Source organism: Carettochelys insculpta, chromosome 3 (assembly GCF_033958435.1).
Source record: "Carettochelys insculpta isolate YL-2023 chromosome 3, ASM3395843v1, whole genome shotgun sequence".
NCBI lineage: Eukaryota > Metazoa > Chordata > Testudines > Carettochelyidae > Carettochelys > Carettochelys insculpta.
In genome coordinates, this window is record NC_134139.1 from 103,875,864 (window position 1) to 103,888,727 (window position 12,864).

A 12,864-nucleotide genomic window follows, 5' to 3' on the forward strand; every position below is an offset into this window, starting at 1 on the left:
GAGTTAGTAAACTTTGTCAAAACAACTTTTGTTTTCTGGCACTATAAGCCACACTGAGTTTATGGGTTCATGCATTTTTCAAGAGTATTCCAGTGCACACTAGAAATTGGGAAACCAAACTTCATTTTGTATGATACACACTGTAGTTGCCCCACTCCCTCATTACTGCTCATTGTTGTATTTTATTAACTGGGTGCAACTGCTTTGTTATTTGAGATACCTTCTATCCTAAATAGAATGGAACAAAATCTCATGTTCACATGGCATATCAAAACTTTGTGTGATATAACATTTTGCTGTATTGCAGTTCCTCCAAAATTTTACACATGCACAAAATCTGATTTCTTCCAGGTAGGGTGTGCAGAGAATGACAATTGTATAGAACACAGTAAACATTTTTATCTTTCCAAAGGTATGGGTTGGTACTAAACTGTCAATACATTCTTTCATGAGGAAACAAGACATGGAATAGCACCCGAAAAATCCCTGGGGAATTCCCAACTCTGATCAGGTTAATTAGTATTCCACAGCAGGCTCTGAATAAATATAGTTACAGAACCATTTAATTTAGTGATAATAAGAATAAATAGTCTATATAAAAGGACCAGAGAGCTAATTCAGCCCAACTTGCTGATTTTCTCTGCTAGCGCATAAAGGTAAGCTATCGGGAAAAGGAAAATAAACCAACAACAAATGACTGTGGGTCATCTCTTCCAGTGCAGAGTGATGTCTGTACATTAAATTCACCTTGGAAATGATGATGAACAAATTCTATGCAAAGAGCATGGATGATTGATTTAAATCAAAATGTCTTAAAATCACTGATTTAAATTGTCAGCAGAAAGCCTTGATTAAAAGCCTCAAATTTGAATTTTGGTTTGCATTTGTACTTTTCAGTTCTTTCCCTCAAAAAAGATTGATTCTTTTGTAATGGTTAAAATGCTGATTAACATTGGTAAAGGCTAAAATGGGATTAGGCTTTTACACTATCTTTGGTGATTCTTTCTGCTAACTATAAACACACACAGAAGCTGCATCTACACAGCACTGTCCTTCTGGAAGGGGCATGCTAATAAGCGAGAGCAAAAATTCAAATGAGGTGCAGATTTACATATTGTGTACCTCATTTGCATAGTCTCACGCGATCTCACTTCCAAAAGAGCCTTTTCCTGAAGCAAACACAACTGTGTAGATGGGGTCTCTCAGAAGAAACCCCCCGCCCCTTTCAGAAGAACCCTTTTTCCTGAAGATAAGGATATGTAAATCCACATCTCATTTGAATTTTCTCTCGCTCTGGAAGGGCACTGCTGTATAGATGCGGCCTAAATGTGTACTGACTGATGGATTTCTTGTTCACTAGGGCTACGTCTACACAGGCACCTTGTGTCGACAAAAGTCACCGTCGAGAGACAAACCCCGGCAAAACCTCTGTCAACAGGTAGTGGCTACACACAAAAGCAGATTGAAAGACCAATCTGCTCTGTCAACAAAGAGCAGCCAGACTGCCCTGCCCTTTCTCTACAAAAAGGCTGATGGGATGGTCACCTTCTGTTGACAGAACAGCCCGTTTGTTGATAAAATTCGCTGAGCATCTACACGGTTAAAATGCTCTACTGAGAGTTTGCTGATAAAACTCAGCTGTTCAGTCGGCAGTGTTATCCCTGTTCCCGATTAGAAACAGCGCCTCCGTTGACAGTGTTTGCAGAGCTTCTGGTCTGACAGTTTGTCAAGAGGAGGTGGGGTAGTGTGGTTGCTCTCCGTCAACAGAGCAGATTGCTCTTTTGATCTGCTTTTATGTGTAGATATAATCAGTTGACAGAGGTACTGCTCAGGTTTCTGTTGACAGAGGCTGCCTGTGTACATGTAGCCTAGATGAGCAGTAAATTTTTACTTACAGTTTGTGCCATATTAAGAGTTCAGCATGAACATATACATAGGAAAACAAAAAGAACAAATGATTTTCAACAAAGGAAAGGTCCACAAAAATTACACATCTCAAAGGCCAGCAAGAGGGCTGAAATCAATTCTAGGCAGGGCACTGTGTTGTAGAATTTTCAGTCCAAGTGTCTTTATCTGCCAGCAGTAACAAACGGCAAACCTTTTTGAGCAAGATAAGAATGGGAAGTTTTGAGTTAATCCAGACCATAGGCTTTGTCATAATGTCATTCTGTCCTCTCAAATTAAATGGGATAGAGTGCTTCCAAAATAGACGATGGAAAGTAAGAGCTAGGCACATATATAAATTATTTCTACATTGTATAGGTGGACTTGGAGATGGAGATCAGTTTTAGGAGTGGAGTGGCCTTACTGGATTTATTTACTCAATAAAAATATGCCAACTAAAGAGATTTCTGTATTTGTAACAGCCCATGTTTTATGTAAGAAAATAAAATTATTCAGGAAGGTTTGCCTGTCTTTCTGTAGTTAATAAATCTGTTCTATATTTTACCTATAACAGCATTTTTTGGTTGATGTGCTTGGGGAATCTCAGTTTAAATTAAAAAAGGTAACACACGTGCACTCTCCAGTGAAGAGGAGAACTCCATTGGCCAGACTTCTAATCAGTGCAAGATTGTTCAGTTCTGCGGTGTAGGACTGGAGTTGGGGGGAATTGGCTGGAGCTCATAAGTAGCTGGAGACCATTCATGTAACACAGTTGGGTGTGTCCCTGCATCACTGTGCATGTGCAGTGCCTGTCAGAGGCCTGTAGGCTGATGTTGGCATGCCCATGTGGAAGAGGCTGGTGGGTTTGGAGAGTTCAGTGGTCCCACAGTCCAGGTTGCATCTTTGGGACTCCATTACAGTGGCCTCTAGCCCTCTCATTTCACCAGTGAAGTTGCAGCAGCATCACCTAAGTTAGTGTACCGTACCTTTATAATTGCTGCAGTATAAACGCTATGCCAGGTAATTTTCTGGAATATTTAGGCAAATATACTGGCAACACATAAATCAAACTGGATTTACGTAAAGCTGAAAATATGAACTGTGCATATGCAGTCTCAGACAGCTGATTCTCCACTGGACATTCATAGTTTGACTAATAAAACAGGGGATGACTATTTCACTTTAAAGTGTCTATCCAAGTTTCTGGCAGCAAGGGTGTTTTCCACCAACTGACTTAATACCACTTTTTTTTTAAATTTATCACAGCCATTTCAGTTGTCCCACAAGCCAATTTACTTCAGTTCCTCAGTTTCCTGTTCATCACTACAGCCATGCTCTTCAACAGACAGAGACCTTTTCCAGACCCTCAGGGCAATCCACTCAGCCCACTGTAATTACCTAGATGACATCCGTCTCTTTACCGTTTAGGATCAAGAAAAGACAAAAAATCCTTCAAAGCAGTGCTTGTTGTATTTGACAGTGGCTCTAAAACCTCAAACCCAATAACCAAAGACAATTTTTGAGAAAATAACTAAAAGCTGCAAAAACGTGAAGCTCTGACTGAAACTCAGCAAGATATGCACGCCTGTAGATAATGATATTGTGTTCTCAATTGGCTCCAGCGCATCTACTTTCATTGCTCTGACAAAGAAAAGTCGATGCCACAGCTGAGTAAGTTTTTGAGTAACAGTCAGGACAGCAGCGGTGGTTATCACTGGATATTCTTGGAGGGTTTCCACAGTCAAATCTTAGGCTGACAGGCAATTTTCTCTTACGTGGGGAGCACTCAAGTGTGGAAATAGTGCTGAACATCTGTCTCCGCCCTGACGAGTTTCAATAAAACCCATACCACTACTTCTTTCACAATGAGTTTTTAAAAGTTAGCATCACCACCTTTTCACTCCTATCTGGAATACTTTTCCTTCTTCCTTTTTCTCTGGAAAGCTGAATTTTGACTTATAATCAATTCTAAGACTTCCATCCCCTTGGCTATAGGGCCCATCTTTCTCAGTTGCCAGAGCAAACCAGGGGCTTTTCATGTGGCCATAGCCTAGGTAGGATGGTGAAGAGGGGATGAGGGGCAGAGGAAGCAGTGCCCCTGCCCCAGGGCTACCAGTAGAGTTTGGGCCTTGTCCCTGTCTGAAGCTAGCCAATGGGGTTCAGGCTTCAGATTTGGAGTGGTGGGCAGCATGATCCATTCCCTATCTGCAGGCTTTAAGCCCTGGTTCTGACCCTTGTCCCAGGCTCAGCCCCCACACACCTGCCACCTCCTCTGGCCCTGAGCTCTAGCTATGTGGCAGGAGAATCCCAGGAGAATCCTACCCCAGCCAAAGGGTTTCAGACTCCAGTCACAGGCCATACAGTCCAGCCCTGGCCCTCAGCCATGCAGCTGTGACTGCCATCCCCAAGATCACCTTCTGCTCCCAACATCACCCCTAGTCCCACACTGTGTCCTCCAGTCTTCAGTCCTAGCTATGTGGCTACAGGGCTTCAGTTCCCACACTCCCTCCATTATCCTTGGTTTCCAGCTGCCTCTCCATCCACTTCCAACAAAAGTGATATTTGTATTTAAGCAAATACCAAGGTATTTTTTTTTCTGTGAAATGTCATTAGCTACTCTTAGAAAAAGAAAAAGCAGCTAAGAAAGCAAGAGAAAAAAACAACAAGGGACAGAAAGATGCAAAGCACATTACTTTTTTCTGATCTGCTTTAGTCCACTAAAGAACACAGAAAACTGCACATTGTTTTTATTATTGAATGTGTGAAAATAACCTACATAAATAAATTATAAAGATTTGGACATGTATATGTGCATATGTATTGGTTTTTCATAAAGTCAACTACATATTTCAGGAAAAACTGTCAGAGTGGCTACCAGCAATAGTCTCACAAAAGAGTTCTTGTGAAAACCCCTAAGCACAACAGTCATTATTACTTAATGGTGAAGGATATGCTGTCTATGGGTATGCCTTCACTACGGGGAAGATGGATGCTTGTGCGGTCAATCTTCCAGACCCTGAGTTAGTGCATCTGGTAAGGATGTGTTAAATGGAACTCAGTGGGTGCCCCGGTCAGTGCTGGTACTCCTGCTCATTGTGAGAAGCAAGGAAAGTTGATGGCAATGTTTGCTCCTGTCCATGTGCCATCGTGGAGTAGGCATGGAAGTTCAAATTAAAGTATGTTAACTCCAGCTACAAAATTAACATAGCTGGAGTTGCACATCTTAATTCGCCCTTGCCCTTTAGCATAGATTTGGCCTACATATTCCTGAGTTGCAGGTCTGAAAGAGTCTGACAGTGAAGTGCAGAGGATTCTCAAAACTATGTGCAGCAACGGACACGTTCTCACAAAGCTGGATAACGTAAATGAAAGAATCTTCAAAGAGCTATTTTAAAGAATTCTAGGGTCATCCTGTAGGTACTGATAAAATCAATGTTGTGAGATGGAAAGGCTGAATCCTAATTTTTATTTCCTATTGTATGCTCACATGTGACATTCTAAAAGTGCCAGGGTCCACGTTGTTTCCCAAGCAAAACACCACACTCCTAACCACCGCCAGCCCTGCCATATCCATCTTTGTATACAGGAGTCATGTGTCTCCTTCCTTCCTTCCTAATATTCACTAGTAAATAAGAATTGTTCAGACCGAATGTTCTCTTCACAAAACTTTGCTGTCCCCCATTCAGTTGCACTGGTAGAACTCACTGGAATAGAGCAAACAATTTTGCTAAAGATTCACAACCAAGCTTACTACCTGTTGGTTTGGCTTGGAATGAGTAACCAATGTAAAAAGCTGCCCAGAGCATTTAAGTCACTAAATCAGATGACTCAGAACATATATACAAGCTGAAAAATCTGTTGAATAAGAAGGGCTCCTTGCAGTCACTCTTTATAACACTGTAATCAAAGAGATGGAAATATGACTGCTGATATGATAACCTCTACAGTATGGTGACATTATAGCTTTCACAAAACTTTATTCTTGCTGTAGCAACCACAGTTTTTACAAAACTCATGTCAAATTTGCTGATTTCACTTCATGGGTGAAGGACTCCCTATACTGGGACAATTTTTTGAAAAAGTCTCGGTATTTTAAAATAGGAAATAACAAAGGGTGAAATTTACCCTTGTCAGAGGGCCAGCTCAAGGCGTATGCATCATGTAAGCCTCATTTTAGCAGCCTTGATCGGGGGGCACAAGTTGTCTTGTATTCATTCCTTGTGCACAAAGATGCATTTTACCCAAAGAAAAGGGATGTCTGCAAAGCCCTACAAAGGGATTCACCAGTAACATTCATAATGACTACGAAAGCCATCTAGAAAATCCATGAACAAATTAAACAAAAAATGGGATCTTTTTATCTCAAGCAATTTCGAACAGTAAAACTTTTCTAGAATGTTTTGAGAGATTCAAAAACATAGCTGAAAAAAACAAAAAATAGACGGGAAAAATATATTTAGTGAAAGGGTTCTGGGGGCATGCTGGCCTGTCAGGTAGAACATGGAACAAAAACTGCCCCTCCAAAAAAAGAAAAAGGAAGTTTATGCATCTGCTAGTAAAATTTCCATAAAATACAATTTTAGCTCTGCAACAGTTAATTCCTCAGACTAGGCTGGAATTAATGTAAGCAAGCAGAATACCTAATACACCTTCTCCACTATTGACGCTGTTTGAATTAATCTTTGATCCTAAAAAGACTGACCTTCTTTCTGCAAAAGAGCTATTATTCATCAATTCCATAGGTACTGAAACACATGAACGTGACTGTTAGCAACCATTTGGAGTGCCCTGTAGTGAGGCCACTGCAAACAATACCAATGAAATGGAACACCCTTTAGAGTGAAAGGAGTACCCCATTCAGACACAGCATTCTGGGGGATGGGGAAAATGAAAAACAGAGACAACCTCTACTCTGTGCCATGTAAGATACAGTCAGCAAAATGGTAAAACTTACAGCCACCAATGGCCCTTATTCATTGTTGACAGCAAGGGGAAGAAGAACTGACTTACATTTTGGGGTTGTTCTTTGGTGAAGGTACCAATAAAAATGCATTTCTGGTGGAATTTGGACGTGCACTGAAATCCTTATAAATATACAGAGATAGAGCAAAGTCAGAGGCTCTTTTGGTAGAGGTAAGTGCCACGCCAGAGAACAAAGAACTATATCACCATGAAATGCATTAAGCTGCCTTATGCCCTGGGAGATTATTTGGATATAATTGCCATTGAAAGACAGATCATAATAATCAGATTTTGTTTCATTGTGAGGAGTTGGCCACCAAGCTGCAGGGGTAGCCACAGAAAGTTGCAGGAGTTTAAAACCAAAACACAGCAGCGATCCTAACAATCTTATTCTGCATCTCGAGGTCTCAGATCTACCAGCTTCCCATTTCCTATACTATGCCCTTGCTCATTCCTCTTACCTTACTGCTGCCTTTGTATCCTGCTGTCACATGCACCTTCATGCCTTTTGCCATTTATGAGTTGGGCCTGCTTGTCCTCTTGATTTTTTTAAATTAAATACTGCACCCCAAGTCCCAGAAATTAGAAGATATTTACAGAACCATGCAAAATATTATTTGTATAGTGCTTTCTCTGCAGAAGGAACCCAGACAACTTCACAAATTATATGCAAACAATCCCAGTGAAACACACGTACTTCCCTGGAGAGGAGGGAGGCACAAGTCCAGCCGGTGTGCAGCAAGTTTAGTGTCCAATAGTCAGATGTCTAAAGGAAAGAAAATGAAACTGGGGAAAAAGTCTACTTTGTGCCATGTGATCAACAGTGTCCTGCTGCAGCTGAAAAGGCTTCCAACACAAACCCAGATTCTTTGCCAGACCTCTGAGCATAATCTATAAGGGCTAGTTATGGCTTTTAAGCAACCACACACTACCTGGAGCACAACAGCTCTCTGACCATGTATCTCTCATCCTTCATACTCTCTTTACATCAGGTACTGAGTTGTTAGAAGAGGAACCAGATCTATGCTGCCTGACCTGTGTCATAGAAATCAAAAATTGTGGAAATGCAACTGCAGCACAAAAGGCCCGGAGAAAACAAGAGAATCTGGCTCCACATCTACCAGAATTGCACAAATGTACAAGTAACCACTAGACACCTATCTGCTTGTACATGCAATTACAATGATTATGCATACCACCAGAAAAAACAAGTATGTAAATCAAGCTTGTACACTGTGTGCCTGGTTGCATGCAAGCTATTTTAATATTCCATGCCTGATCATGCATTTAGGTGATAGATCAAACTGAAATATTGTGTTTTTATTCCTCTTCATATTTAATACAAAACATATCTAATCACCAGTTTGTACTTTTCAGCACTGGACATTGTAAACGTTCGGTTTTGATTTTATATATTGCTGTCACTTATGTTTAATTCAGTCTTCATACAGCTGGTCCTCAAAAATTGTTGTTACCGTTGTCCTTTTAAAAAAAAAATCACACAGGACTATAATTTTGGAAACTCAATTAATTGCAGTTCATAGTTCATGGATCTGGTAGAGAGAAGCTGAAGAGATTCCCTCTGCCCTTTTAAAATTCTCAGGCAGCCACCAAAGAAAGAACCTACTCCATAGAAAGCATTCATTCATACATTGCAATGGATGCTCTCTGTGGTGTATGGAGCAGACCTGATAAGTAAGCACAGAAATGAATAAATGGTTTCAAACAAAATCCACGGCTTTCCTTTTTCTCACGTTTGCCTTAAGCATTAGGTAGTTACAGAATAACAAAAGTTCACAATTTCATGGAATTTATGGTATGCAAAGTAATATTCCTCTTATTTCTCCATATTCTTGTTGAAATAATTTCAGTGCTATGACAAGATAAATTACATATTCAATGTAGCTGTACTTTTTACTTGGCCAATTGTGGCTACTGTCTGTGTCACACAAATAAGAGATGATTAAATACTAATTCGTGATCACAGCTTCCCATTCAAACTGCAACACATAAAAAATTGGTGATTTTCAAAGCAGTTGCCTCCTAACAAATTTTTAAGATTACTTACCCTGGTGGCAATAGCCACTTCTTTGAAAGGCTCACAGAGTGTGACCATCTCCCTGTTTGTTGATGTAACCTGCCCCAAGTTCAAATGTTCAATTACCTCACACAGAATGCCCCAACAAAATGACATTTGGCACATCCCTAAGATATTATACATAGGCACTCCACTCCATGTTCTATTTTGTGGAACACTTCACACAATGGGGTGATGGTTCATCATGAGAACTCCTGAGTTATCACAATACAAAACCAACTAAAGAAGAAGAGTGGGGACCGTATGATACCATTTGGAACATGATATGGTTGTAAGATGTGCATTATCTCTTTCATATGCAGGTGCTACTATTCTTAGAGGTGAAAATCATCCCAGGCATGTGCATTCATCAATGAAGTCCCACCCTAGAAGAGAATATGCCAGAATGCCTCCTATGAAGCCAGACCTATTGAATGCTGAACAAACTACACAGCTGCTCAATTTGCAGTAATGTTTTTGTTGAGCGTCATAACAGCCACAGGTGGTTCACTGACATGGTTTGAATTCAAGTCTGAAGGGCACCTTCCTTTAAGTAGTGTTTAAATAAAAGTCTCAAAAGAATGCTGGGACTACAAGCAGAAAAACTACAGAAGAAAAATATTATACGTGAAAGAAACCCTAGTATAAAAATCTCTACCCAGTCTGCTCATGGGTTTTTAAACATTTATAACCATTTGGCTTCATTGACGCTGGGTGCATGCTACAAACTTACATAGGTGTAATTATCTCATTGTCCATAGGTGGGCTTCTCCTACTGGTATGGCTACTGCCTCCTTCTGAAGTGAATTAACTATGCCACTGAAAGAACCTTCATTGCTGCAACATAAGTGCAGACCTGTCCTGACACTAGCTGGCCACCCCATGTCAGCAGCTGTTTTAAATGTCCAGATAGATAAACACAGTTTGTAATAAATACAGAAATAAATAAATAAATAAAATGAAATTAAAAACTAGTGTAGCCTAAGTTTAAGGTGAGCTCTGTTTGTTCACGTTGCATATTTATCTCTGTTACCAATGAGCCTTCCCCTGCTGTGGATATTGGGAGAAATAATGTTTATTATATATCAGAATACCACATTGATCTGATTTGTGTACAGTAGGCAACATGCTCTACCTGTCCCCGCTGTACAGTAAACAGAATCAGGTTTCTATTATTTCAGTATCCTGAGATCTCTGAATACAGCCTTGGGTTAAAAAGTCCAATGAGGTCTGGTTAAATAAACCCAGTATCCTTAGTGTTTCTGACAAAGCAAACTGATTCATGCAATTTGCTCTACAGCTCACTTATTCTCTTGGCTGAAATTACTACAACCATACTAATGATGTTGGTCTTCAATTCACATTCCAAATCTTCAGATTAACAAGGAAAGGCTCAAAGTGGAAGCTGGAGAAAGGCAACAGATTTTCAAATAGGAAGCCAGTGAGAGCCTATAGGTGATCATTTCAAATAGTTCTCTTAGTTACTTCTTAAGTCACATTTCGATTTCTTTCTACATATTTCTTTCAGCATTTTACAGGCACTCATTGCTATGACAGCCGAATGTCACACAACAGATTAAAACCAAACATATATAAGGCATATGAGTCACTTCTACAGGTGGATTTTTAAGCCACCACTTCCCCTTTTTCTGTTGCACAAACTCAGGAGCAGTTAATTGTAAAACCATCTCTCTCTATATTATACAGTATATGTTATCCACTGCCAACAGGTGTGTTTACTTGGCTTTACTCTAGTTGCTAAACTATTATGTACGTTGCCATCAAAGTTGAAAATTTATATTTGCTTTACAAAGGATCTGGAGTTTGACAAGATGGACCCAGAAAGTCCCTTTACAGTCCCCTATGTGGTGGTGGGGGAAATGGAGGAGCAGCTAATCCATGGGATGGGGGTACACTCAGGGTTGTGGGGGCAGGAGCAGGGCAAAGAGGCATATGTATAAGAACTGGGGGCTGGGCTACAGCACCCCTATGTTTTACATGGATTCCCAGCTGCTGTCAAGCCCTGTGTCCAAGGTCTGGGATGCTGGGTCCAATCCCAGCCCCATGCCTGTCCCAAGCCTTGGTCCCTAGCCCTCTTAGGGTCCCCTCCACCCACATACATGGCCCTGGCTCCTGACTCCAGCAAGGTGGAGTGGATGAGCAGTGAGTGGGCACAGTCGGAGGGAGGGATGAAGCTGGCACCTCGCAGTCCTGTCCCGCAGAGATGGTCATAGGCACATGCAGCATGCAGCATGCAGCTGGTGGCATCAGGTGCCCCAAATTTAGTAATGCCCTATGCAGATATGTATTCTGTGTATGCCTTCGTACAGCCCTGATGATTTAGGTCCAGTCCTGCAGCCCAAACTCATGGATTTAATGTGAATATAATTAAAATACAAATTAAACTAAATTACAATCACAAAATAAACAAATCTCAAGGCCTGCTTCTGCCCACATTTTGAAACAGTCACTGTCAAGACTTTCATTGACTTCAGTGGGAAGTCGGGTTGGGATCCATGTACAGTGCGCTGAGATTCAGCACCCTTATCTTTTACCATTATTTCAACTCATTATGGCTCTGATTCAGCAAAGGTATTTAAGTAGGCCACTATATAAATCCACAGTGCACCCAAGACCTTGAAAAGTGTTCCCAGTTTTGGCCACCCCATCTCAAAAATGATGCAGTGGAATTGGAAAAGTTGCAGGGCAGGACACAAAAGATGATCAAAGATACAGAGTGGCTTCGATATGAACAGAGGTTAAAAAGCTTAGGGCTGTTCAGATTAAAAAAGAGACAATAAAGTGGGTATGACAGAGATCTGTAAAACCATAACTAGTGTGAAAAAAGCAACTAGAGAAAGAGAAGTTACTCACTTGTAGTAACGATGGTTCTTCGAGATGTGTCCCCGTGGGCACTCCACAGTAGGCGTCGGGCTCGCCCGGCGCCGCAGATTGGAATTCTTCTAGCAGTTTCCACTGGATCGCGCATGCGCAGATGCGTGCTGCTTCCTTGCGCACCCTCGGTCCTGTGCGCGATCCGGTCCCCGCCAGTTCCTTGACCAGCCGCCCCGGATGCTCCTGAAAAACACCGGACAGAGATCCAAAGCAGGGAGGATGGGCGGGTAGTGGAGCACCCACGGGGACACATCTTGAAGAACCATGGTTACTACAAGTGAGTAACTTCTCTTTCTTCTTCGAGTGGTCCCCGTGGGTGCTCCACTGCAGGTGACTACCCAGCAGTAACCCAAGTAAGGAGGTGGGTACTCAATTCATGTGCAGCTTGCCCCCAAGAGGACTGCTGTCAACAGACGGGTATCCTCATCGAACATCCGATGCAGGGCGTAATGCTTGGCGAAGGTGTCGTAGGATGACCGAGTCGCCACTCTGCAAATGTCTTTCAACGCGATTCTCTTGAAGAAGGCCGTTGATGCCGCCACCGCTCTGGTGGAGTGAGCCCTGGGCGGGGCTACCAAAGGGGTCTTTCGAAGCTCGTAGCACAGTTTTATACAAGACACAATGTGCTTTGAAATTCTCTGGGAAGAGAGGCCTTCCCCTTTCGACCTGGGAGCGAGAGACACAAGAAGCCTGTTCATTTTCCGGAAGGGCTTAGTTCTGTCTATGTAAAAAGGCCAACGCCCTCCTCACATCTAGGAGATGCAGGCGCGCCTCCTTGATGGAGCTGTGAGGCTTCAGGTAAAAGAAGGATAATACTATTGGTTCGTTAATGTGGAACTCTGAGGAAACTTTCGGAACGAAGGCTGGGTGTAACCGTAAGATCACCGCCTCCTTTGAGAATACTGTGCAGGGCGGCGTCGCCATCACTGCTGTGAGCTCGCTCACCCTGTGGGCTGACATAATCGCAAGCAGGAAGGTCGTTTTCATGGTAAGTAGTCGGAGGGGTACCATGGCTAATGGTTCAAAGGCTGGTCCCGATAGCGTGT

At 41.9% G+C, this 12,864-nt stretch overlaps 1 protein-coding gene across 4 annotated transcripts in view; it reads right to left on the reverse strand.

Annotated features, from left to right (window-relative positions):
* Window positions 1–12,864, reverse strand: part of PEX7 (peroxisomal biogenesis factor 7) — a 79,515-nt gene that overhangs the window by 5,202 nt on the left and 61,449 nt on the right. Inside the window, exon 10 of one of the 4 annotated variants that reach the window (XM_074990485.1) lies at window positions 7,544–7,612. The exons of the other annotated variants lie outside the window; for them this stretch is intronic. Coding sequence (XP_074846586.1) covers window positions 7,544–7,612 — 69 coding nt within the window. The remainder of the gene's footprint in view (window positions 1–7,543; window positions 7,613–12,864) is intronic. 4 annotated transcript variants of the gene reach the window in all.